This window comes from Phascolarctos cinereus, unplaced genomic scaffold (assembly GCF_003287225.1).
Source record: "Phascolarctos cinereus isolate Bilbo 61053 unplaced genomic scaffold, phaCin_HiC Scaffold_7;HRSCAF=346, whole genome shotgun sequence".
Taxonomy (NCBI): domain Eukaryota; kingdom Metazoa; phylum Chordata; class Mammalia; order Diprotodontia; family Phascolarctidae; genus Phascolarctos; species Phascolarctos cinereus.
In genome coordinates, this window is record NW_027556180.1 from 54,534,612 (window position 1) to 54,557,403 (window position 22,792).

General features: G+C 39.3%; 1 protein-coding gene across 18 annotated transcripts in view; it reads left to right on the top strand.

Annotated features, from left to right (window-relative positions):
• Nucleotides 1-19,055, top strand: part of TFDP2 (transcription factor Dp-2) — a 173,859-nt gene extending 154,804 nt beyond the window's left edge. For all 18 annotated transcript variants that reach the window (XM_020971002.2, XM_020971003.2, XM_078147530.1 and 15 more), the window contains 3 exons: nucleotides 4,499-4,665; nucleotides 10,891-10,996; nucleotides 11,233-19,055. In XM_020971002.2, the coding sequence (XP_020826661.1) occupies nucleotides 4,499-4,665; nucleotides 10,891-10,996; nucleotides 11,233-11,416 (457 nt within the window). In that variant the 3' untranslated portion in view covers nucleotides 11,417-19,055. The remainder of the gene's footprint in view (nucleotides 1-4,498; nucleotides 4,666-10,890; nucleotides 10,997-11,232) is intronic.
• Nucleotides 19,056-22,792: the final 3,737 nt, after the last annotated feature.

Consider the following 22,792-nt stretch of genomic DNA (forward strand, 5'->3'; position numbering starts at 1 on the left):
ATGGGGTTTCATTTGGGGAAGCAAACGCATCTTCAAATTCATGTCAAAGAGACTTCATGCCGGCACAGGAACTCTGATCTGATGACTTAGGACAGCCAGCAGCACGTGGCAGTGATGGCATTCTGCTTCCATTCATACAGCCTCCTCTGGCTATCAGTATTTATCACATAGTACAGAGTGAGAATGCATTTAGGAAATCACATGTTGTTCGTGCTTGGTAATTGAAGAGGACCAATGACATCACAACGTTGGAGTCAAAGTACAGTGTGTTTGACTGTGGCTTGACCAATCCAATATGAGCTCAAAAGACTCTGCCACAGATCGGGCACAAATAGTCTGTTAGAACATTTGGGAGGGAGATCTCTCTGCATTTACACAGCTCATGTTTCCATTGTGCTACTTTGATTCTACTCTGCTTATAGAACACAGTGCCTTCTTTGATGTGAGTGCACCTGTGCGAGCATCTCCACAATTAATACTAAGGTTCTTCTTGAGAGAATCCTTGTATTGCTTCTTCTGACCTCAGTGTGAGTGCTTGCCTTGTGTGAGTTCTACATAAAGTAGTCTTTTAGGTAAATGTGCATTTGGCATTTGGGCTACATGGCGAGCCCATGAGAGTTGCACTCTCTGCAGTAGAGTTTGAATGCTTGGCAGTTCAGCTTGAGAGAGGACCTCAGTGTCTCGTACAAATCACATAGTAAATAAAGGAAAGGGTTTAATTCACTCTATATTCTAATAAGAACATTGTGTCTTGATGCCACTTTATAACTATATGTAATTCATTTGGGGGTTGTGGTGAACTGCAGGCTCCAAGTGAAGCCACAGAAGGATTGGCAGCCAAAGAAAGATGTGATAAGGCTTCAGCAGGACAGTCGTAGGTCAAGAACACGGAAAAGGCAGTCTTGCTGTCCTCTGCCCTCCTCAGTGTACCTGGAGCATTGTGTTTATCTTAGACACCACATTTTAGGAAGGGTGTTAAGAATATGGAAAGGGTCCAGAAGAGGGTGGTGAGAGACCTTGAAAACCCGCTGGATGAGGATTGGTTGAAGAACCTGTTATGGTGGTTAGCCTCATGAGAAGAGTAAAGGAGCCTTGGTAACTGTCCTTCAAAGACTTGAAAGGTCTGTCTTTTGGCAAAGGGATTAAATTTGTTGTGCTTGGCCTCAGAAAGCAGAACTGGAGCAGTGAGAAGTTCAGAGGCAACAAATCTCAGTTTAAACTGTGGAAAAACTTCTTCACAATTAAAATTATCCAGAAATGAAATGATCTGCCTGCCAGAGGAAGTGGTGGGCTCCCCCTCATGAGGGCTCTCCCAGGGAAGTCTGGATGACCACGTATTTAGTGATGGGATTCCTAATCAGGTCCATGTTTGATTAGATGGTCTCTTCCAACTCTGTGATTGTTTGATACTACCAAAACATGTATCTTTTGTGCACCTTTATATTAATTGCACCTACTTCTATTGCATGAAAATCATTGAGTGTGAAAATGGGAGGTAGATTATCCCTAAAGGCAAGAAATATTTTGTTTTTGTTTTTTTTCTTAGCACCTATCACAACAGATGCCTGAAACATAATAGGCATTTGACAATGCTTTTCTAATTGAATTGAATTGAATTGTGTTTGATTGAGTCTGATAGACTGTTGCCACATAGAGGAAAAATGACACTTTAAAAAATCTCAGCTCATTTTTTCTGGCATCAGAATAATGTAAGTCACTGGTATTCCAGCCTGTGGCCTAAGGGCCATTTTGGAGACATCAGAAATCCCCATGGGCTTGCTGTCCTTTTCTTCTTCCTGTTATTTTGCTTTGCTCTTTAGATCTCCTTTACAAACTCTGCTACGTTCTTATTCTTAGTGCTGGGCACCTGGGTCAACTAATGAGAGGGAGCAGAATTTTTAAAAAGAGAAGTGATAACCTTAGGGGTAGCAGTAAAGAAATGCTTACTCTACAAATTGCCTGAGAATATACTGCAGTACGTTCTGTAGTATTTGAACTCCTAAAAAGGTTACATGTGAACACATGCATTGTTTCCATATCATACTGATAGATATGATTTTTGGAAATAGTCTAATCCTAGGAGAAACCACACACATAGAACTTTCCTGCCTGAATCTTGATTGTTTAAGATTAACCCTTTCAGAGTCAATTTAATAAAAAAAATACTGCTCAGAAACGGCATCATTTAAAAGTCACACAGTCTTGTCTGTGGCTATAAGGTAATGCTAAAATCCTTAGCATTAACCCTTAGAATCTTTCCATTGAATTGCTGAGCTGAGTTCTTGCATGTCACCTTGGTGTTTTTGCACAAGCTGAATTGACCTTGTTTTTGTTTATCCCACGATTTTGTGTGTGTGATAATGGTTTGAGGCAAAAGCACATACTCGTATTGAGGACTTTTGTTCTGTGTGTGCTGACTTCTTAAAGTTGTTAGGGCTCATAGAGTCAGCACACTATACGAGACTGTTCCTAATGTGGGCATTCTTTAAACTGATATTTCAGATAGTGGCAAGTATTAAAATGATCTATTAGAAATCAGCCTCACTAAGAGTCTCTCAAGAATACCATTGTCATGTTTTGGAAGTTATCAGTCAGCATTTTACTGGTCGCTGAAGTATGGTACTTTATAAAATGTTTCATTTGATTCCTCTTCACAGTGTATTTGAGGATTAAGGAGATGGCAGAAACTTTGGCAGCTGTGGATCTACGAAAATATTAAACTTGTTCTTCCTTCTTTGCACTTAGTAAGATTTTCATATACATCAATGGCTTCTTTAGAGTTTGGAACAAGGCTCAGATGCCTGGTGAAGCTTGTTAGTCCAGCACAGGTCCCAAAACTTTGTCATTCAATTATATTAATGGCTGATTTTTTTCCCCTCAATATGTGTTTTCCCCTAATTTAAGAAAGCATTTTCAGTGAATATTAAATATAGAAAGCATACACTTTTAGATCTTGATATCTGTCTAATTCCACTGTTTTCTTTGGATTTTGTTTTTGGCCTTTCTTCCAAACTGCATACTTCAAATTATTTGAACACAACAGGTTTATGCTGATTTTTCCCATTCAGCGTTTATTTGACTCCTACATTTAGAAATTTCACCTAAGTGTGTGATTGTGCTATCATAAATTTTTGTGTTCATTCAGTCAGTGGTTTTTGGTCATCTGCTATGTGCCAACCACTATTAATGTTCATAGAATTGTCCTTTGTGAATAGAATGTGCTCTGGACTTTTAATGATGCCCACAGAACTAATCTTTGCTGGTGATTTTCTGTAGTAAGGATGTGGTTGTCCAAATTACCTCTGTTGGTGGTGGTGATGTTTGGAGAATGTGGTCTTTGCATACAGACAAAGAGCTAAAAGGACTCGATGCCTTCATTCAAGCCCTTTTATAAAAGTCATACTGCTTGTGCCCCAAAGAGAAAAACAAAGAAAAATGACCTGTGTGTGCACATGGTAATGCTGTGATACTAGTTACAAGAGCTAAGAAAAATACTGACCTTGAAGTACAAAGTTTAGGTAACCAGGTAGCTTGTGAAGGAGTGAACAAGTAAAGAGAGGAATTCGGTTATTGGATATTTGATCTGTTCACATTTGTGAGGCAGTCAGCGCTTGACTTTTGAAAACAAAAAGGACAAAGTACAAAAGAATGTGTTTTCATCAATTAGTAGGCCAACTCACAGTAGATTAAATTGAAAAGTGAAAGGGAGAAATAATTGCCAAGCTAAAAATTGTTTATTTAGTGGGCAGCGAAGTGGCACAGTGGATAGAGTGCTGGGTCTGGAGTCAGGAAGGTTCATTTTCTTGAGCTCAAATATGGCCTCAGACACTGACTAGCTGTGTGATCTTGGGCAAGTCACTTAACCTTGTTTACCTCAGTTTTCTCATCTATAAAATGAGCTGGAGAAGAAAAAGTGGCATACCACTCCAGTATCTCTGCCAAGAAAATCCCAAATCAGGTCACAGAGAGTCGGACAGTACTGAAATGACTGAACAACCACCACCCCTGGCTTTTGAAAACAAAAGGTACAAAGTACAAAAATACGTTTTCATCAGTTAATAGAACAACTCACAGTGGATTAAAGTGAAAAGTGAAAAGGGGAAATAATTGCCACTGTCCTCACTATTTTTATTCTTTATGTAATACAGTATAGCTTTTACAAAGTAATATATGTGTTGGGTTTGAATTAAGTAAAGGTCCTTGCCAGAGCAAAATTTTTGCCTTATGTTTGAACCAGTTTAATGAGCAATAAAGGTTTATGCTTTCCTGTGTTCCCTCACAGGAAAGTTGTTTTAATTAGGAAACTAGATCATTTGAACTCTGCAGAAATGCTGGTTTCATGAACCCAGCTGAATGGCTCTTACCGCTGAATTTTAACAAAATTGTTTCTATCCCTTCTTAAAATGTGTTTCCATTGCAGTATGTCTTGTATAATGTAAACAACGAAAACAAATCCCATACCTAAGAAAACCTAAAGTAAACGTTTTCTCTGATGCAGGTTCGAGTACCTTTTTAATTTTGACAACACTTTTGAGATCCATGATGATATAGAGGTGTTGAAGCGAATGGGAATGTCTTTTGGCCTGGAAACAGGCCAGTGTTCACTCGAGGACCTGAGAGTTGCTAAATCATTGGTGCCAAAGGCGTTAGAAGGTTATATCACCGGTAAGATGTTTTAGAATAATTTTCCCTGAGAAGACTAAAATTCAGTAACTTTCCCAAGCCTTTTCAATGTCCTGTTATTTCCAGGTGCCATTTAAGCAGTGAGTGAAAGATAACAAGATCTCCCTAATGAATGATATAAAGAAGATAGAGAAAAGGTTCGGTGATCAAAAAAGTGGTAGGATTTCTGCCTGAGGACAAATAAGAAATCTTGAGTCTGAATAGATGAATGCCTAAGAGAGGCTAGCACCAAAGTTTATAAAACTGGAAAAGATAAATACGGTTCACTTTGTTGTCCACACTTTTAAAGCTTATAATATGTTGACAAAGAAAAGATTTTTTTGGTGTGCAAAAATTTCCCTAACCAGCAAATTTCTTTGAAGTAAGTAAATGGTTTTAGGAGCAGAAGGCCTGGTTTTCAAAGGAAACCTGTCTCTTTTAATGTTCATTTTAAAAACAGCAGTTATTCCTAAGATTATTTTCTTACAATCTCATTAGTTTAGGATTTGACTAATTTAGAACGTGTGATAATTCCTCAGCCTGGGCCCGAATTTGCCTTGGGTTTTCTATGATAAACAATTTGATAAACTGAGTGATAGTGAAAGTAATGTTATAGAATGACTATACAATCTATTTAAGAAAACAAACTTTTAATATAATAACTAACACTTTAAGGTTGGTGAAGTAATTTACTATACATAAGGCTGACTTACTCAGGGTCACATAGCTAGACAGGGTCAGAGACAGGATTCAAATGCTCCTCTTCCTGATTCTCTATCCATTCCACCATGCTGCCTCTTCATATTCTAACAGTATCCCTTTGCCTACAGTGTGCTGATTACTAATGATTTTATTAATCTCTTCATTATTAGGAGTGCTACTAACACCTTGTAGAATCACTGTGACCTGAGTTTGTGTTAGTTTATACGTAAAAGCATAAAGATTGTATTACTTTACCTTTTAAATGTCCTGTAGTTCAAAACTGAACACTCTCTGCTTACTCCAAGGGTTTAGTGTACAATTTGATATAAACTAAAGTTTTGGGCTCCCCTTCTTTTATTAATATTATGACTGCAAGTGTTAGGCATGACCCTTATAATCACAATCATATTAAAGATCATCTAGGTATTTTGTGTATGAGGCCACTGAGACCCAGATGGTAAAAGTGGCTTGTCCCCAGAGGCATGGCTACTGAAGGGCATTTTGGTCGTTCTCAGATGTCTCAGATGTAAGTGAAGGGTTTTGTTTTGTATTTTTAATCAGGAAAGAGCATGTCTGTTGGTACTGTGAGAGTTGTTTAGTTTTTATTTTAAAATATAAGGAACTGCATCAAGCAAGCATCGGAAGCTCTTCAGTTAGCCTGTTTTTAGTCCTTTTGCCTAAATTCTCTTCCCTCCCAGCTCTCTGTGGGATTGTTGGGCTGTTCCACCTCCTAACCACAACCTGAGTTGGCACCCTAGTCACACTGGCATTTCAGCAGTGGGCTGAACAGAGAGCTTTAGTCAGTACACCACCAGAAATTCACTCTAGTTTATTCTCAGTCATAGGCCCCAGGGAGATTAGGCAGGCAGGTCCTGTTGTTTTGACTTGTTCCTGACCTCATCTGCTGGCTGGGGCTGAGATATGGCCGTTTTAACTCCAATTTTTTTTTAATTCATGCTTTTTTCAGTTGCAAAGGGACATGAATAATTGTTTTGCAGTTTGCTTGTACAAATAAGCTTCCTTTTTTTATTTTTAAAAGCACTGCAGCAAAGGAACAGATTTGTCACAGAGCATTGCATTAATGAATGCTGGCACAAGTCATTCAGCTTTATGATACGCTCTTTGCATTGCTAGTATTTCAAAACAAAGGTTAAATGAAGATGTGGCCGTATATTTACGTAAGATATAGACTTAGAGCTGGGAGGGACCTTCAGCCTCAGAAACCATTGACCCCAACACCTTCGTTGAAAAGAGGAAGAGACTGAGGCTCTGTGAGGTTAGGGGACGTGCCCAGGGTCACCCAGTAAGTGTCAGAGGCAGGGTTCAAACATGTCCCTTGCCTTCAAGCCCTCTGCTATCCATTATCCCACCTAGCTGCCTCTAGTTTGCTTCCCAAACAAGTAATAGCCTTTTTGACTGAAAGTTACCATAAATCTCAGAATCAGAATCTGACTTCAGTTTGTCTGCCTTGTTGAGACTTGTTTTTATTTAACTTACCAAAAGTCAGCTATTCTGAGACCTTAAGTCTTACGCAGCTGTCTGATTTATTTTATGAGAAAATGAGGTTAAAATTAGTGTAGTCATCTTGTTTATCTGTCCACATGGAAGAAACTCCCACTTGGTCAAACAGGAACAGTACAAAATGCTTGCATCCTAATTATATACCCAGTAATAAATAGGTTATAGATTTCATTGTCATTTGTGTAATTGAAGTGAGACTTGGACAGACAAAACCAGAGAACCTCATATTTTGGCAGATAAAACTTTTAGAATGAACCTTTGGTTTGTCTTTTATGCCCTTTTCTAAATTTGGTTAAGGAGAAACCTTTTTTTTTTTTTTGGTGAGGCAGTTGGAGTTAAATGACTTGTCTAGGGTCACACAGCTAGTAAATGTCAAGTGGTTATCTGGTCTGAGACCAGATTTGAACTCAGGTCCTACTGACTCCAGGGCCAGTGCTCTATCCACTGCGCCACCTAGCTGCCCTGAAGCATTTCTAAAAGGAGAAAATGCTATCACTTTTGCCAGCTTTCTCAGTGATATCATATACTGTAAAACTCTTACTTCTTTTATCTTAATCATGTCTTCCTCACTTCCCTTCCTCTAGTCAAGAGCAGTCTCTAGAAGGGACTGCTAAGGGGCCCTCTAGGACCTGAGGTGATTGTCTGTACAATCAGAAGTGAGGCTTTTGAAGCAGTGAGCTCAAACCACTTTGATGTAGTGGCCCCCTCACCCATGTGCATGCTGATGTATTCCAGTTTTAGAAGTGCACAGCAAAGAAAGCAAGGAATAGTAGTAGTTAAAGTTTCTGATTGATAGTTTACATTTCTATAATGCTTTAAGATTTTCAAAGCTCTTTGCTCACAGCCCTATAAGGTTGGTTGGGAGTGTGTCATTATCACCAGTTTATAAATAAGGGATTGTTCTGGAGATGTGGTGACTTTTTAAAAAGCTGCATTTCCCAAGGACGCACAGGGTCTTGCATTTGCAGACACAGGTCTTGATTCCATATCCACTGTTCTTCCTATTTTGCTACACTGCTTTTCATTAGCAAGATTAGTAAAGGCCCTTTCATCCTCTTCTCTGGCATTCTGATAAGATGCTTAAGCACAAGCTGTATTGTGGCCAACTGTCCAGGTGGTCAGCCTCCTTTCAAGTGCTCTTTGTATCTTTTCACTTTCCAAACCAGAAAGACTGGTTTGGACTTGATGGTTTATTTTTTAAATGCAAACCAGATCCAGAAAGAACTGTTTACCCCTTAAATTCAAACTATTCCTTAAGCAGATGCTACCATTATAAGTGCCATTGTGGTAGACGTTTCTGAAAGCAAAATAGCTTTCAGGTCCCCAGCAAATTGCCCATTTTTTTAAAAATGGCACACTTTTTTATTTTTTAAATTTTTTGGCTAGGCAGTGGGGTTAAGTGACTTGCCCACGGTCACACAGCTAATAAGTGCTGTGTGTCTGAGACTGGATTGGAACCCAGGTCCTCCTGAATCCAGGGCCGGTTCTCTATCCACTATGCCACTTAGCTGCCCCATAAAGTTTTTTCTTGTTTTTTTGTTTTGGGTGTGTGGGGGTGAGGCAGTTGGGGGTTAAGTGACTTGCCCAAAGTCACACAGCTAGTAAGTGTCAAGTGTGTGAGTCTGGATTTGAACTCTGGGCCTCTTGACTCCAAGGTTGGAGCTTTATCCACTGCGCCACGTAGCTGCCCCCTATTCGCACACTTTTTAAAAGCAGTATTCTATAGGAAAGAAAATAACTTATTAATAACATTACCAGCATCTACTAAGGCCAAATGACCTTTACAGTGATGTAGAATAATCAGTGATTATCACATTAGTGCAATATTCATATTGATTTGAGGATAGAATCTACCTATGTGCATCTGTTTTTGTACTAAATTAGATTTCTGCTTTAATTTGAAAAGTCTAACCTTTCATACCTAAAGCTTGACTTTGCAGACTTACTAAATTGTTATCTATCATCAACATTTAGTACAGAGGAAAATTGTAGTCCATGGCAAAGACAGCAACCAAATGTCTTAGAACAATACCACTTGATAGCAATTCTCGTTCGGCAAAACAGTCAGCTGTTTCAGGAATGCTCATATTCATTAACAGAATAAAACTGATATTTTCAGCTTTGTTTACTGCCAAATGTAGAAGACATTTGATGTCACAAGTAAGAGAGTTTGCCATATGGATATTGGGGGTTATTATACCAAAATTTATTAAGGAAATTTCTTTGCATGTATAAGTGAAACTTGATGTTACATGAATTTGTGAATATATGCCTTTGGCCACTTAAATTCTTGTGTTTCATTATCCACTCCCTAAATTGGAGTAGCATGAGTACTTAAATTGCTGTAGAAAATGACTTCAGGTTATCTGAAACTAGGTCCCAGTGACTTCAAAAACTCCTTATTTTCATCTTTTTTTTCAAACATTTTTGTGGAACCCTCGAGGAAGGGTTATTTTCTCACTTAATACCATCTGTATTTGTACATTATATAAAAACATATTTGCACAGGAATTTTATTGTATTCCCTGACTTGCATCCTTTAAGGCTGACTAGTTATATAAACTTGGATAAGATACTCATCCGCTTCGGGCCTCAATTTCTACCTCATCAAAATGGGGGTGGGGAGTAGGGCAGAACTAGATTATCTCCAACGTCCCTTGTGATTTTAACATAACATGATTCTCTGCTTGTTGTCAGGAAAAGATTATATCTTCATAATTATGAGTATTTTAATTGAGTTTGATCAGGAGTACTTTCTTCCTCTCATTCTCTTTTATTTACTGTTGTTTTCCTTCAATAGATTGTAAGTGTCTTGAAGACAGGGACCATTTAATTTTTGTCTTTGTGTACCAATTCCTAGTACATGGAAGTAACTTTTAATAAATGCTTCAAAACTTTATTGAACAAATATTTTATAGGATGTATAACATTGTGGACGAGTGCGAAAGAAGTTAATTTTCAGCCCCATAGTTCCCTATGTCTCCTATCCCTTTAGTTAACTTTTTACTTTTTAGTCTGTGTATTTTTTTTAAGGCAATTGGGGTTAAGTGACTTGCCCAGGGTCACACATATAGTAAGTGTCAAGTGTCTGAGGCCAGATTTGAACTCAGGTCATCCTGAATCCAAGGCCACAGCTCTATCCACTGTGCCACCTACCTGCCCCCTACTTTTTAGTCTGAAACTATGATATCATTAGTATAAGAAACGCTTGCCAACTCAATGATAGCTGTTTTGCAGCTGACAGTCTTAGAGAGTTGCCCAGGGCACTGAAGAGTTTTGTGCCCTTTACATTTTGTAAGGTCAACTTTGAACTCCAGTTTTCTTTACCTCTAAGGCTAGCTTTCTCCCCACTGTCCTACACTGCCTGTCTCAGCCTTTTTACTATTTTGATTTTCTTTTATTACTTTAAGTTTTATGACTGTCATTTATCTTTTTCTTTTCATGTACTCCTGGCTTTGCCTATTGACACCATTGTTCTTTTAGGTCTCTTTTTTTGGGGGTGGGGATAAAGAACCAAATATGGAAACTTTATCATATTTTGTTGGTGATCAAACTTGCTTTCTCTAAGAATAAGCTATTTCTTACTAACGTGTCAGTGGTCATAGAATTGGCTAGCATTTATTCAGTAGGACTCTTAATAACTTCAGTGGCAGTAGCCTAGAATGATTTGGGCAATTCTACTGGAAGTTTGGCTACAAGGAGACTTTTTGAAATCTTAACTTCCTCACATTTAGAATTTTAATTTGTTTTTTTCCTCCCCTATCCTGTGTTGCCCTTCCCCCCCCCAAAAAAAAGAAATAAGTGAATGGTAGATATTTTCTTTTTCCCCCAGTAATCTTGAGAGGGGCTTTCTCAGAGAAATGACAGGTAGATTTAAGGGACCCTCTTAGCTGCAGTTAAAATCAAGTTTATCCACTTACTTTTCCAGCCATTCTTAAGACTTGTAACGGTATCAGCCATGAAATTTGCACCATACATACTTCCTGTCTTTGTGGGTTTTTTTAGATATGTCTACGGGACCTTCATGGTTGAATCAGGGGCTACTTCTGAATTCAACCCAATCAGTTCCAAATTTAGATATGACCAGTGGTACCACTTTATCACAATCAAGGTAAGCTTCCAAAATATTTGTGTATAAACTCTAAAGTATGCACAGAACAGAAAGAGCCCGAGTCTTCCGTGGAGAGAGAGCAACAGGTCTTTATGACAACTTTAGAAGCTCACTAAAAGATCTATCTGTGGCCTTGCTTGAGCCAAATTCGCATTTATTCTTTTGTGTATTTATCGAAGCTTAAATATTCTACCTGGGAATTAATTGATATGTGTCTTCTTTTAATTATTTAATAGTATAAACCAAGGGTTTTGTTTGGATGCTGAAGTGGCCTTAGCAACTGGGCATTTCCTTGCCCCAAGTAGTCAGCAGTCGAGCAGTGCAACATCCCACTATTCAGAGTCCCGAGGCGAGACCCCCTGCTCTTTCAACGACGATGATGAAGACGAAGACGATGAGGATCCCTCATCCCCAGAATAAAGACAGTAGAAAAGCTAAATTTTACAGGATGCTGCTCGTGTGTGTGTTTTTAGTGTGAGCTCTTATTCTTGATGTGATTGCTTCACCTCTTGCCTTTGTTTGCACTGTGTATTCAGTGACAGTAAGTGAAACACAGCTAAAGACATCAGAGTTAAGATGATTAAGTTGAAAGTTAACATAATATGAATGAAGACTCTGGCCATACAAAGCACTAGGACACAGCGCAAACAAAGTGTATTTTCCTCTGTGAGTGAGGTAAAGAAATCCCTGAAGACCTGGCAGAGTGGAATGAGGTTCAGCTACCTTCTGAGATGTGGGACCATTGTCTTCTCCCACACCCTATCATTCTACTCAGAACTGAGAGTGCGACAAGGAAGATTCCTTAGCTAAAATACTTCCCATGCTCATATCTCTTGGCTGTACTGTTGTTAAATGCCAGGATGAATATTTACAGTTATGCTTTGTACTGTATGCGTGAGGTACCTAGAATGTTTGTTCACCTGAGTCTAGAAATCAAAGTCTTAAAGTAGTTCCGAGTGCTGACATTTCTTGAAGTAGCGGAAAGCCTGTTTAATGATGTATGTCACCTGCCAGCCACTTTAGACATTTGTCCGGGAGGTAGGAAAACCAGCTCAATAATTTTACTTCAGTGACACTTCAGATGTAATTTGTCATGTTCAAAAACGGGAATTAAGATAGTTAGCCAATGCAAACAAAAGAATTTATTAGGGCTATTTATGGAAGACAGAAGAATCTCTGATAGCATTTCCATGTATATGTTTGCCAGCACTGCCTTTTGCCAGTGCCTACAACGTTGGAATTTGACAGGAAAGTAAACTGTAGAAATAGCTTTAATCCAACTATTAGCCAGTGCAATTCAGCCAGGTGTTGTTGGTTTTTTTTTATTTAAAGCGAGAACAATAGAAAAACAACCAACTCCAGTTGTGAAGTGATTGCTTACATTTCATTTGATAGTATTGTCGTGTCAGCAAGTGTACAGTTTGTGAAACTGAAGCAGTTGACTTCAGTTTTGTCGTAAAAGAAAATATCTCAAAAAGATTAATTGGTAAGCCCTCCTGCACTTTTATGACTTAGTACATTTCATTAATCCCATTGACCTCTTAATCACATTGGACCCTTAATGAGTAAATTGCATCTCTCATGAACTGGCCCATATTTTTGTTTCATGGAAACGTCATAGTGTGTTAAATGCTTCCAAATTATTGGACTTATAGTAGGTACAGTGTTTCATAGCCAAAGATACTATTAGGAATACTACATTATTGAATTCTGTTTGTGTTTAAAAGAAAGAGTGCATGGGGAAGGAATCCTTAAATCACAAGTGTAAAAGATTCCTCACTGTGGTATTACAGCTGGGAGGAGGGAAGAGGGAGGAGGGAGGAGGCTCAGATTCTAGGCAAAAGCACACCTTTGTGCTGAGGAGCCCTTTGCTCTGCCCTCTTTCTACTATCATTCAAGTTAAATCTGAAGTCCAGGAAAACAGTAAAACTTAAACCCTTTAAAATCTCCCAATGTTAACTTCTATATATGTTTTAAAATGTGTATTCATCAGAAAAACAAATTAGATTTACTAGTGTTTTGGCAGTTTGGAGAACTCATATCAAACTACCAACAAAACTCTTATCCTGATATTTAACAGACATAATGTGATACCATTTTAAGTTGGAGAAATATCAAGGCCTCTACACTGTGGTATATACCATGTGGCTATCCAGAATATTAAAAATTAAGTAAATCCAATACTATTCAAAACAAAAAATATGAAATGTTAAATGAAGATTGATTTAAGGGCTGTAAATGCAATAACACTTCAATTTTGAAGAAGCCAAACAATGAAGGGAGAAATCATTTTTAGATGTTAATTTTGTGGGAGGCAAAGGAATGAATGATTCAAATGTTTTCTTTGATTGGGGGCTTATAACTTTGGTGTCTGTCAGCCCAGTTCAATTGCTGACCTCATCAGCTATGAATTGGATACTTTGTGGTAATCCTTTTTTAAGTTATAAGGGGTTTGGAAAAGGAAAGGATGTTTTGTAGCCCAGTGAACACCTAGGATGGCCTCAGAGTCTTTATCGAGGCTCAGAAACCCGTCAAACAAGGACAGAGGACATCAGGCTAGGTCCACTTGAGAGAATACTCTGTCAAGATTATGTAATTACTATAAGCTTTAAGTAGTTTAGGGGTCAGGAAGATGACATGGTGATGTGTTAGTTTTAGTGTCTTGAGCAGAGAATTCATCTTAGCATGGATTTGGGAAGAGACCTCCCAGTCAGGCACAACAGGAAGTGGCCATAAAGCTAAAAGGCTTCATCAAGCCCCACACCAAATATGTGACGTGTCTACATTACATGTTTCTGTGACTAACAAATTTGGGGTGGGAGGATGGGAGTGGAACCCAGGGATAGAAAACTGACTGAGTTATGGAATAAGCGCTTTCTTTCACTTATTTCAAACAGCATCCAGATATTTAGACTGCGTTAAAACAGACCCCCATCCCACTGCACCCCTCAAGAAAAGTCTTAGGGAAGAGTGCAGTACTGTTAGAACCTAAAAATGACTTTTAACATTTGTCCATTTTCAGAATTCATTCTTGTTCCCCCTTGCCACCATTGAACCTTTGCCTCAGCCGTTCCTTCTCTGCATCCAAAGCAGAACAGGCCTGGCTTGAATAAGATTGCTTTAGTTTCCACCAAAGAGGCTTAAAAGCAGCTGTGTTCACAGTTTGCCTCAACAGTGCCAAAAGCTCCCTGTCATCTAGACCTGTTAAACAATTATCAGGGCTTTTAAAAATAAAGCACTTGGTTGAATATCAAACCTCCACATGTTTATGGAAGCAATAATTTTTTCACCCACAGCATTCTGTGGAACCAGTAGCTTTGAGATCCAGCAGACTCTGGCAACCAACAAATTCGTAGACTCTCTTGACCTTTTGAGCTGGAGGGGACCTCAGAGGCCAAGACCAGCCCTGTCATGTTTCTGTGAGGAAACTGAGGCAGAGGTTAAGGGGCTCACCCAAGATTGTACAGCTGGAACTAGAATGTGGGTTTCTCTCTTAAATCATGTTGCCAGTCTGGGAAGAGGCTGTTCACAGTTTGCCTGACTCCCCTGAGCATACCTGATCAGGGGAAGAAGAGGAATAGGGAAGTGAGATCATCTTCCTATTTAGGCCTTTTTTGTGTGAAGGGAAGCTCTGGGCCGCTTTCAGAAGATGCCCAGTATCCAGGTACTTTGGCTCCAGAGGTGCCCTTCTCTCTAGCTTGTCACTTTACCTGTTGGCCATTGAGGGTGGCCCTCAGATACAGCACAGCCAAGGGCTTCTTTCTCTGTGAGTGCTCTGCTGTTAGTCTGACGAGACAGTTTCAGGCCTGCAGTGCGTCTACCTGAATTGTTGTGGAGGAGGCTTTTAAAAACTGCAGACCTCTTTCCACAAGAAAACACAAATCTTCTCTCTCTCTGTCACACACACACACACACACACACACACACACACACACACACATATGTGCATACATACATACATACATTGGCACCCTTGTAGCCACTGAGGCCAGATTTACGTAATGCTTGTTTTCCCTTGGTCTAAGCCTCTCTCTCCCTTCAAAGTCACGTTGTGTCCTGGTGATCACAAGTAGCTTCAGAAAGCATTGAATTTGAATGGCCTTGTCTTCATGGTTAGGTAGACCATGTGGGAGTTGGAAATGGTAATTCTAGCACATTGTTCTGAGGTCATAAGATAGAGCAGGAAGGGGCCTTTAAAGGTCTTATCCAGTCACTTCATTTGCTGTGTGAGGAAGCCGGCTCAGAAGAGTGGTCGGAGCAGTAGCAGAGACTAGATTTGAACATAGGCCCTGAGAACCCATACCATCCCTTGCCCCACTCTGTGCTGTTAGAAATGTGTCTCCTTTTTCCTGTGCTCTTGAGAGCGTAATTTCCCTAGACAATTTCATAAGTAAGTAATGCCTGTGTTCACTGCTTTCGTTTTCTTTACTGTCTAGTATTTTGTCACAAGAAGTTTGTTTACCCTATTAGAAAAATAAACCAAGTGACTCTACCTCTGTCTGCACTGGGGATATGCTGTTGGTCACCATCTGTCTGTTCCGGTAGCTTGTCATAAGCTCAATGTTCACAGACAACTCATTTAAGTGTTTTTTAGGAAGGAACAACTTTGTCAGTGTAGACATAGTCCAGTATAATCTGGGCATTAATCCCACTCCTTAATGAAGAAACGTGAGCAGGAAAAGACCTTGCAGACCGTCCAGTCTAATTCTCTCATTTAGCAAAGGAGAAAGTAGTTCCAGAGAAGAGCAGTGACTGCTTGGGCAGCGTGGCCGAGGAGGCCGTGCCAAAGATCCTGGTAGTGAATGATCTGATTACTTGACCTGGGACCTTGGAGCTGTAGTGGCTGGCATGGGGGCAGCATCTGCTTCTAAATAAGCCTCTGTAGCTAGACTTGAAACATTTTTTTTTCACCAACACTCCAAAAAGTGTGAGAGAGTTTAACTAGGATGAATGTTACACATTCAAAAACAAGTGTGGAGGTTGGAACTGTCTCCAGAGGCAGTCTCTGGGTGAACTGAAAATCAGAACAATAAGCGCCAAATAAATTGGGAAAAAATTCACTACAAAGTCCGTTTTGAACTTAAACTGTGATTTAGGTTACCAAAGTTCTGTTGATGCCCACCTCTTCATGAACACTTCTGTTGTATAAGAAAATGAACATCTATACCTTTCATATTTGGATGGTTCTCACCAAAAAGAAACTTGGGCATTGTGGACTAGTATAATTCAGTCTAACCCAGGCACAAATCCCACTTGTGAATAAATAAATGAGCTGGAAAAAATCTTAGAAATCATTTATAAGAGTAACACATATTAATATAAAATTACATCCTTTTAAAAGCCCAAACCTCAAATAGTTCCATAAAATCTGCTACCTAAAAAGTCCTTTGAACTCCAAAATGCATATCAGGCACATATATGCATATGTAGATATATATTGTATCTATATATGTGTGTATAATTTCTCAGGCTCTTACAACCATTTTAAAACAAGGTATCTTTGGAAAGCTAACAGCATTTTAGGTAGTTTAAAACAGACTAGTAGCTGCAACATCTACAAACCAAGAAATGTTTCAATATGTTTAAAAGTCTTAATCAGGAAACTTCTCAGTCGCCTGTTTTCTCCCAGATGGATCTATCGAGTTGGTATCAAAATGAAGAATTTCTCTACATAAAGTGTATCATCCTTCAGTTGCCCAGCTGTAATATTTTGGCACAAAGACAACCTACTTGAACTTGCATAGGAACTTGCTTTGTCAGAAGGGGGCGGGATCCACAAGGTCAAGTTATCTAAAGTAGTGTTCCATATAGAACACTTTGAATGTACTGCGGTATCCCATCAAAAGTTCATGTGGTTAATAAGCTTTTATCTAAAGCCTGCAGTGCAGGGCCTGAAAAGAAGTGTTATTGCTTACTTACCTTGTACCTACTCAGTGCAAGGCCCACTATCAGGATAAACCATGAATGACACATGGTCCTAGCCCTTAAGAAACTTCATTTGGTTGGTTTGGGTTTTTGGGTTTTTTTTTTTTATTGGCCAAGGTTATGACAGTAACAACACATATGATCAGAATTCCAGGAAAACTCAGGAAGCTTACACCCAACCCCAAAATGATGGCACAAAGTGGAAAGCCAAATATTTCTTCTTAGATTTAGTTGAAACTAAACAGTGACATTGGTTTTCCAAAAGGCACACCTTAGCCTTCTTACTATATACCTTTGCCCATGTATTTGAGAAGAAAAAGGTGGGGCAAGAGAACAAGATAGCACAGTGCCTTCTGTTTGCAGAGCTCTGCGATTTATACCCATGATATTCCTCCCATGAGCCCTGTGAGCACAGGCAGAGCAACTATATTATCTCTAAACTCAGAGTAACTGGCACAGAGTCACACAGCTAGTAAGTGACCAGTCTAGGACTTACAAAACCCAGTTTTGTACAAAACTTCCGATTCTCCTTAACATTTCCCTGCCAGACCCCCAAATAACAACCACTGTCCCACCCCAACCTCCAAAAAATAAAAATTAAGAGTGCTTTGTCAGAAAACTATTTGCCGCTGCTGGGAAATACTATTTGACGTTTGTTGTGTGTGTTCATACTATAATTTCTTATGCAAGTCCATGCGAAGAGGCCTGTAGAATTCATACCACTAATGCATTTCTAATTAACAAACTTTTCACCCTCTGGTTGGGGAACTGATGTAGAGATGAAAAGCAGCCAAAATACAGTGGGATTTAGAAAGAACTAACAAGTCCACTAAACCACCTGTGGACCATGATGGCCCTTTTGGAGTTTGCTGGCAGGCACCACACATTGCAGTGCTTCTATTGCGTGGACACCAATAGCACCAACAGAAAGGAGGTACTCACTGCACAAAGGGTTACACCAGAGATCTCATCTGTAATTGTTCTTTCCATTGAAAGGCAATGCAATGGATCCACGTTTTCAGGGAGTTTAAGAGACCTTGCAGATTCCTTCTACACAGCACAATTCAGGAATTTGCCATCAGTTTGTTTCTGTTGCCACCATCTTAGCGACAGCGTAGCTACCTGTTACCGCCATGGCACAAAACCCTTCTGCCCAGACAACATGTCGATTTAAAAACATACCATTTGCCAGTATCATTTACCTGTTGAGATTGTCCTGGATGTTTAGTCCCCTAAAAGGATCGTGCCAGTACAGCCAGGACATGTCAGGTGCCAGGGGCAAACGGCTCCATTGCACTCCATCACAAATGACGTCAAGGTTTCAGTGGTGTTTCTGTTGCTTATAACTGCTGTTAATGGTCAAGATCATCGCCTGCCAAAATACTCCCTTGAGACTTTCCGGTTCAGATTTTCCCATTAGTGCTTGACAGGTATAACCCTTCTGCAGGCCCTAAAAAATAAAATCGTCAACTATTCTAGCCAGCCATCAAGAAAGTCTGAGCGGCTTCCAGCAGATTTGTACGGCTGTGCATTCCTTCATGTGTTTTGTTTTTAGCTGCAACAAAACAGCTTGCTCTTGTTCCCCTTCCCCACCTTCCAAAATGCTGTTAAGAAACCATTGGTATTTAAGGACTGATTGTTGTTTGACATTTAATTTCTAATCATGTAATGTTAGGATTTACCATCACAGAGGATAGGTCCATTAGAAATTGTATGTGGTGGTGCCACTATCTGCTTTAAACCATTTTAAACACGAGCAAAAATATAAACGAGTTTTACTTTCCTAATGGGGTATCTGAACTAATATGAAATATTACTTTGTAGTATCACAGACTTTGTAACTAAATACCCATTATTTTTTTATGGAAAATTTTATAGAAGAGGCTATTTCTGTACATGCAACTAAGCCCATGTTTTCTGAAAGTGCTGCAAGGGGAGAGCAAACTTACGTCCTATAGGAGCGTGCCTTGCACAGAGTTGGTGCTTGGTAACTGTCTGTTGACTAGTGCAAAAATGGAATGTGGTTTCTACAGTGATTGAAAGTTGTGCTTACCATGGAGAAAGGACTGCATCAGATTGTTCTGTGACCTGAAGAAAAAAAATGTACTGTAGGAAAATAAATGATTTTAAGCAATTTGGTTTTGTATTATTATTTGAGAGGAGATGTAAGCGATACATTTAAAGATATCTTTTTAAAAATAACACGGGAAGTGATGATGGCTCATTCTCATTTCTTAGTGGGGGAGACTCCTAATTTTCTTTTACACTTAAACAGATCTGATGGAAGCAAAATCTCATGGACATGGCCAGCCTTTTTCAAAATAAAACCCTTCTCATCCAAGAAATAGTTTTCCCTTTCACTTTGTGCCATTAGTGAGGGGCAGGAGCTTTTAACACCTAAGGTCTGTGAACTTTAAAAACAAACATACATATGTATGTGTGTATTTTTGATAACTGCATTTCCTTTTTTTCCCTCTTAATAGCATTTTTTTTCAATTACACATATAGTTTTCAACATTCACTTTTGTAAGATTTTGAGTTCCATGTTTTTTCATTCCCTACCTCCTCTCCCACCTCCTCAAGATGGCAAGCCATCTGATATAAGCTATATGTGTAAAATCATATTAAACATTTCTACATTAGTCGTGTTGTGAAAGAAGAATCAAAACAAAAGGGAAAAAACCACAAGAAAGAAAAAAGAGAGAGAAAATAGTATGCTTCGATCTGCATTCAGACTCCATAGTTCTTTCTTTGGATGTGGACAGCGTTTCCCATCATGAGTCTTTTGGAATTATCTTAGACCATTGCATTGCTGAGAAGAGCTAAGTCTATCAAAGTTGGTCATCACACAGTGTAGCTGTTACTGGATATAATGTTCTCCTGGTTCTGCTCACTTCTTTCAGTGTCAGTTCATATAAGTCTTTCCAGGTTTTTCTGAAATCCTCCTGCTAATCGTTTCTTATTATAGCATGAGAACATTCTATTACATTCATATACTACAACTTGTTCAGCCATTCCCCAATTGATGGACATCCCCTTAATTTCCAATTCTTGGCTGCCACAAAAAGCTGCTATATTTTGGTACATATGGGTCCTTTTCTGATTTTTATGATCTCTTTGGGATGCAGACCTAGTAGTGGTATTGCTGTATCAAATGGTAGGTACATTTTTATAGCCCTTGGAGCACAGTTTCAGATAAAAGGGTTTGTTCTGTGAAACTTGGACTCAATTAAAAGGCCACACCCAAGGACCTAGAAGGAAATGTATGGCCTTGAGGCCACAGGTTACCCACCTCGGATAACTTATTCCAATAACTCCATTTCAGTATAATGTACTCCTTTGTAATCCCATGTATTTTATGCCTTTAGAAATATTCTGAGTCTGTAAGCTTCACCAGATTTCCTATGGGATCCATGCCACACACAAAAAGGGTAAGAACCCCTTAGTTAGACAATCTGTAGGGTCCCTTCCTCCCTAAATTTTAATTCCAAGTGAAAATGTCCATTCTAGGATATTTTTTCAACCCTCATTTTACTTGGTGAAATATACTGGTTTTGAGACATTGAAGTTTTAAGTCTTCGTCTTTAGCAGTTGTGGTTAATCCTGACAGTGTCCACAAAGAAGTACATTCCACACATCTTTCTTTTTTAAAGGCAGTTGGGGTTAAGTGACTTGCCCAGGGTCACCAGCTAGTGTCAAGTGTTTGGTCTGAGGCCGGATTTGAACTCAGGTCCTCCTGACTTTAGGGCCGGTGGTGTATCCACTGCACCACCTCGCTGCCCCCACACACTCATCTTTAAAATAGATCCATAGCCACCTTTTATTTTTGCAACACTGTAACAGTTGAACCTCTGCAGTGGCAAAAATAACTAAGCAAGTGGGGTAGCTAGGTGGTGCACTGGATAGAGCGCCGGCCCTGGAGTCAGGGGGACCTGAGTTCAAATCCAGCCTCAGACCAAACACTTGACACTAGCTGTGTGACCTTGAGTAAGTCACTTAACCCCAATTGCCTAAAAACTAAAAAAATAATAAAATTAAGCAAAAATAACTGGTAGTGACCAGATCAGAAAAGGTATACCAGATTCTACCATAATAGTCCCTGTCTCTCACTTTCTCTTCAATAACTAAACCAAGTGCTTTTTAACATAGTAGTCATCCTGCTGTGAAACTATAGTGCCTTTGCTATAAGCTCATCCTTTCTCTCTGGCCATCTGCTCTTTAGTAACTAACCTAGAACTCCACCTTAGGCTGAGGAAAGGAAGTGGTTCCATGAATAGTTTAAATTCTGTTCCCTCATGTACGTGTTCCTCAAGTGCTTTTCACCTTTTTTAAAGGCAGTTTAGGTATTAGCCAACAAAATGGGAAATTTCTGTGCTTTATCTTCACACCAGCTGGAAAATAACAATGAAGATAATAGCTGACATTTTTTAGAGTATTTAATATTTGCAAAGAACTTTGCAGGTGTTACCTTCTTGAGATGAGCCTTGTGTCAGCTCTGACAAGTATTAGAGGTATTTTTATCCCAATTTTATTGGTTAACTGAGTCTCAGAAAAGTTAAGTGACTTGATCAGAGTTACATAATTAGAAAGTGCCCATGGCTAGTTTGGAACCCAAGACTCCTTGATAAGATTCAACCCTCTTATCTTTCATCCCCTTCTAATTCTAGTTCATTCTGAATGGGAGCTAATGAAAACAATCTACCATTTTCAGCTTTCACATCAGAAGAATGGCTAATGGTTCATCAGTTTCTGGCTAGATAAAGTCTTGGAGAAAGGAGCTTGCCTTTTCAAATACTGGATTGAAGATTCCAGCTTCAGGGGCTTTAAACCAGAAGTATATAAGCCGTTCTGATAGAAAAACACCCTGAGGTAAAGCAAGCATAAACTCTAGATTATCCAACCTCAGATCATCTACAAATCAACCACAAAAAATACTCCATAATCTGGGCTTTTATTTAAAATGGTGCCATTCCTATACATGCTGCTGGTCTAGCCAGGAGCTTTGTTGAGGCTTGCTTTCCCACCCATGGCCATGTGTCTGACCTTCACACTAATTGCATCTGGCATTGTCTGATCTTCCTTTCAGGGTCAATTCCTATTAGATTCTTTAAACTGCTCCAGCTTCCATTTTCTTTGGCTTTCCTCTTTGAATTCCTGCTTCGTCCTGCCTTTGTACTGTCTGTTGTTTCATTCACTACGTTCCCACCTGCCTATACCGTCTTCCTTCTGAATGAGGCTGGTTTTCCTGTTTTTAGTCTTATTTCTTCAAGTAATAAATAAGCTCTTCTCAATTTCTTTGTTCTTTATGAGAGCTTTCTAATACTTGTTGAAATACGTTTCCTTTATCAAAAGACTAATTCTTGGATGATGAAATGTCTGTTATTCCCAATCGTGTGATTCGGGGTGATCCAGTCCTATAAAAATAATCTCACTGAGTACAGTGTAGCATTAGTCAACATCTGCTACCTGGTATGCAGGAGGTTCTGTACAAGTTACCAGAGCAGTTCCCATTGTGGGATGTGCCTGGGCAGTAGCTTCATCCACCTCCTTTGTCTTCTCCTAAAGCACTTTGACCCATGTTGCCCAGGAACTCTTGGGTTCTGCTCTCTTTGGGCCCAAATCCAAGGTCAGTTATTTCCCAAAGCCTGAATCCCTTTAGGGATGATGATGTGTTCATACACACAGACACTCTGTGGCCTTTCATTTATCCTGGAACTTCTGGACTTCTTCCCAAGAAGTACATTTGAAATACTCATCTCCAGAGGAATGATGTTCTGATTCGTCTTGTAGATTGTCCCCAACGTCTTGAACAAGGTAAATGTCGCTGTTACTAGGAAAGCAGGTACAGCAAATTGTACGTGAGGAGTAACT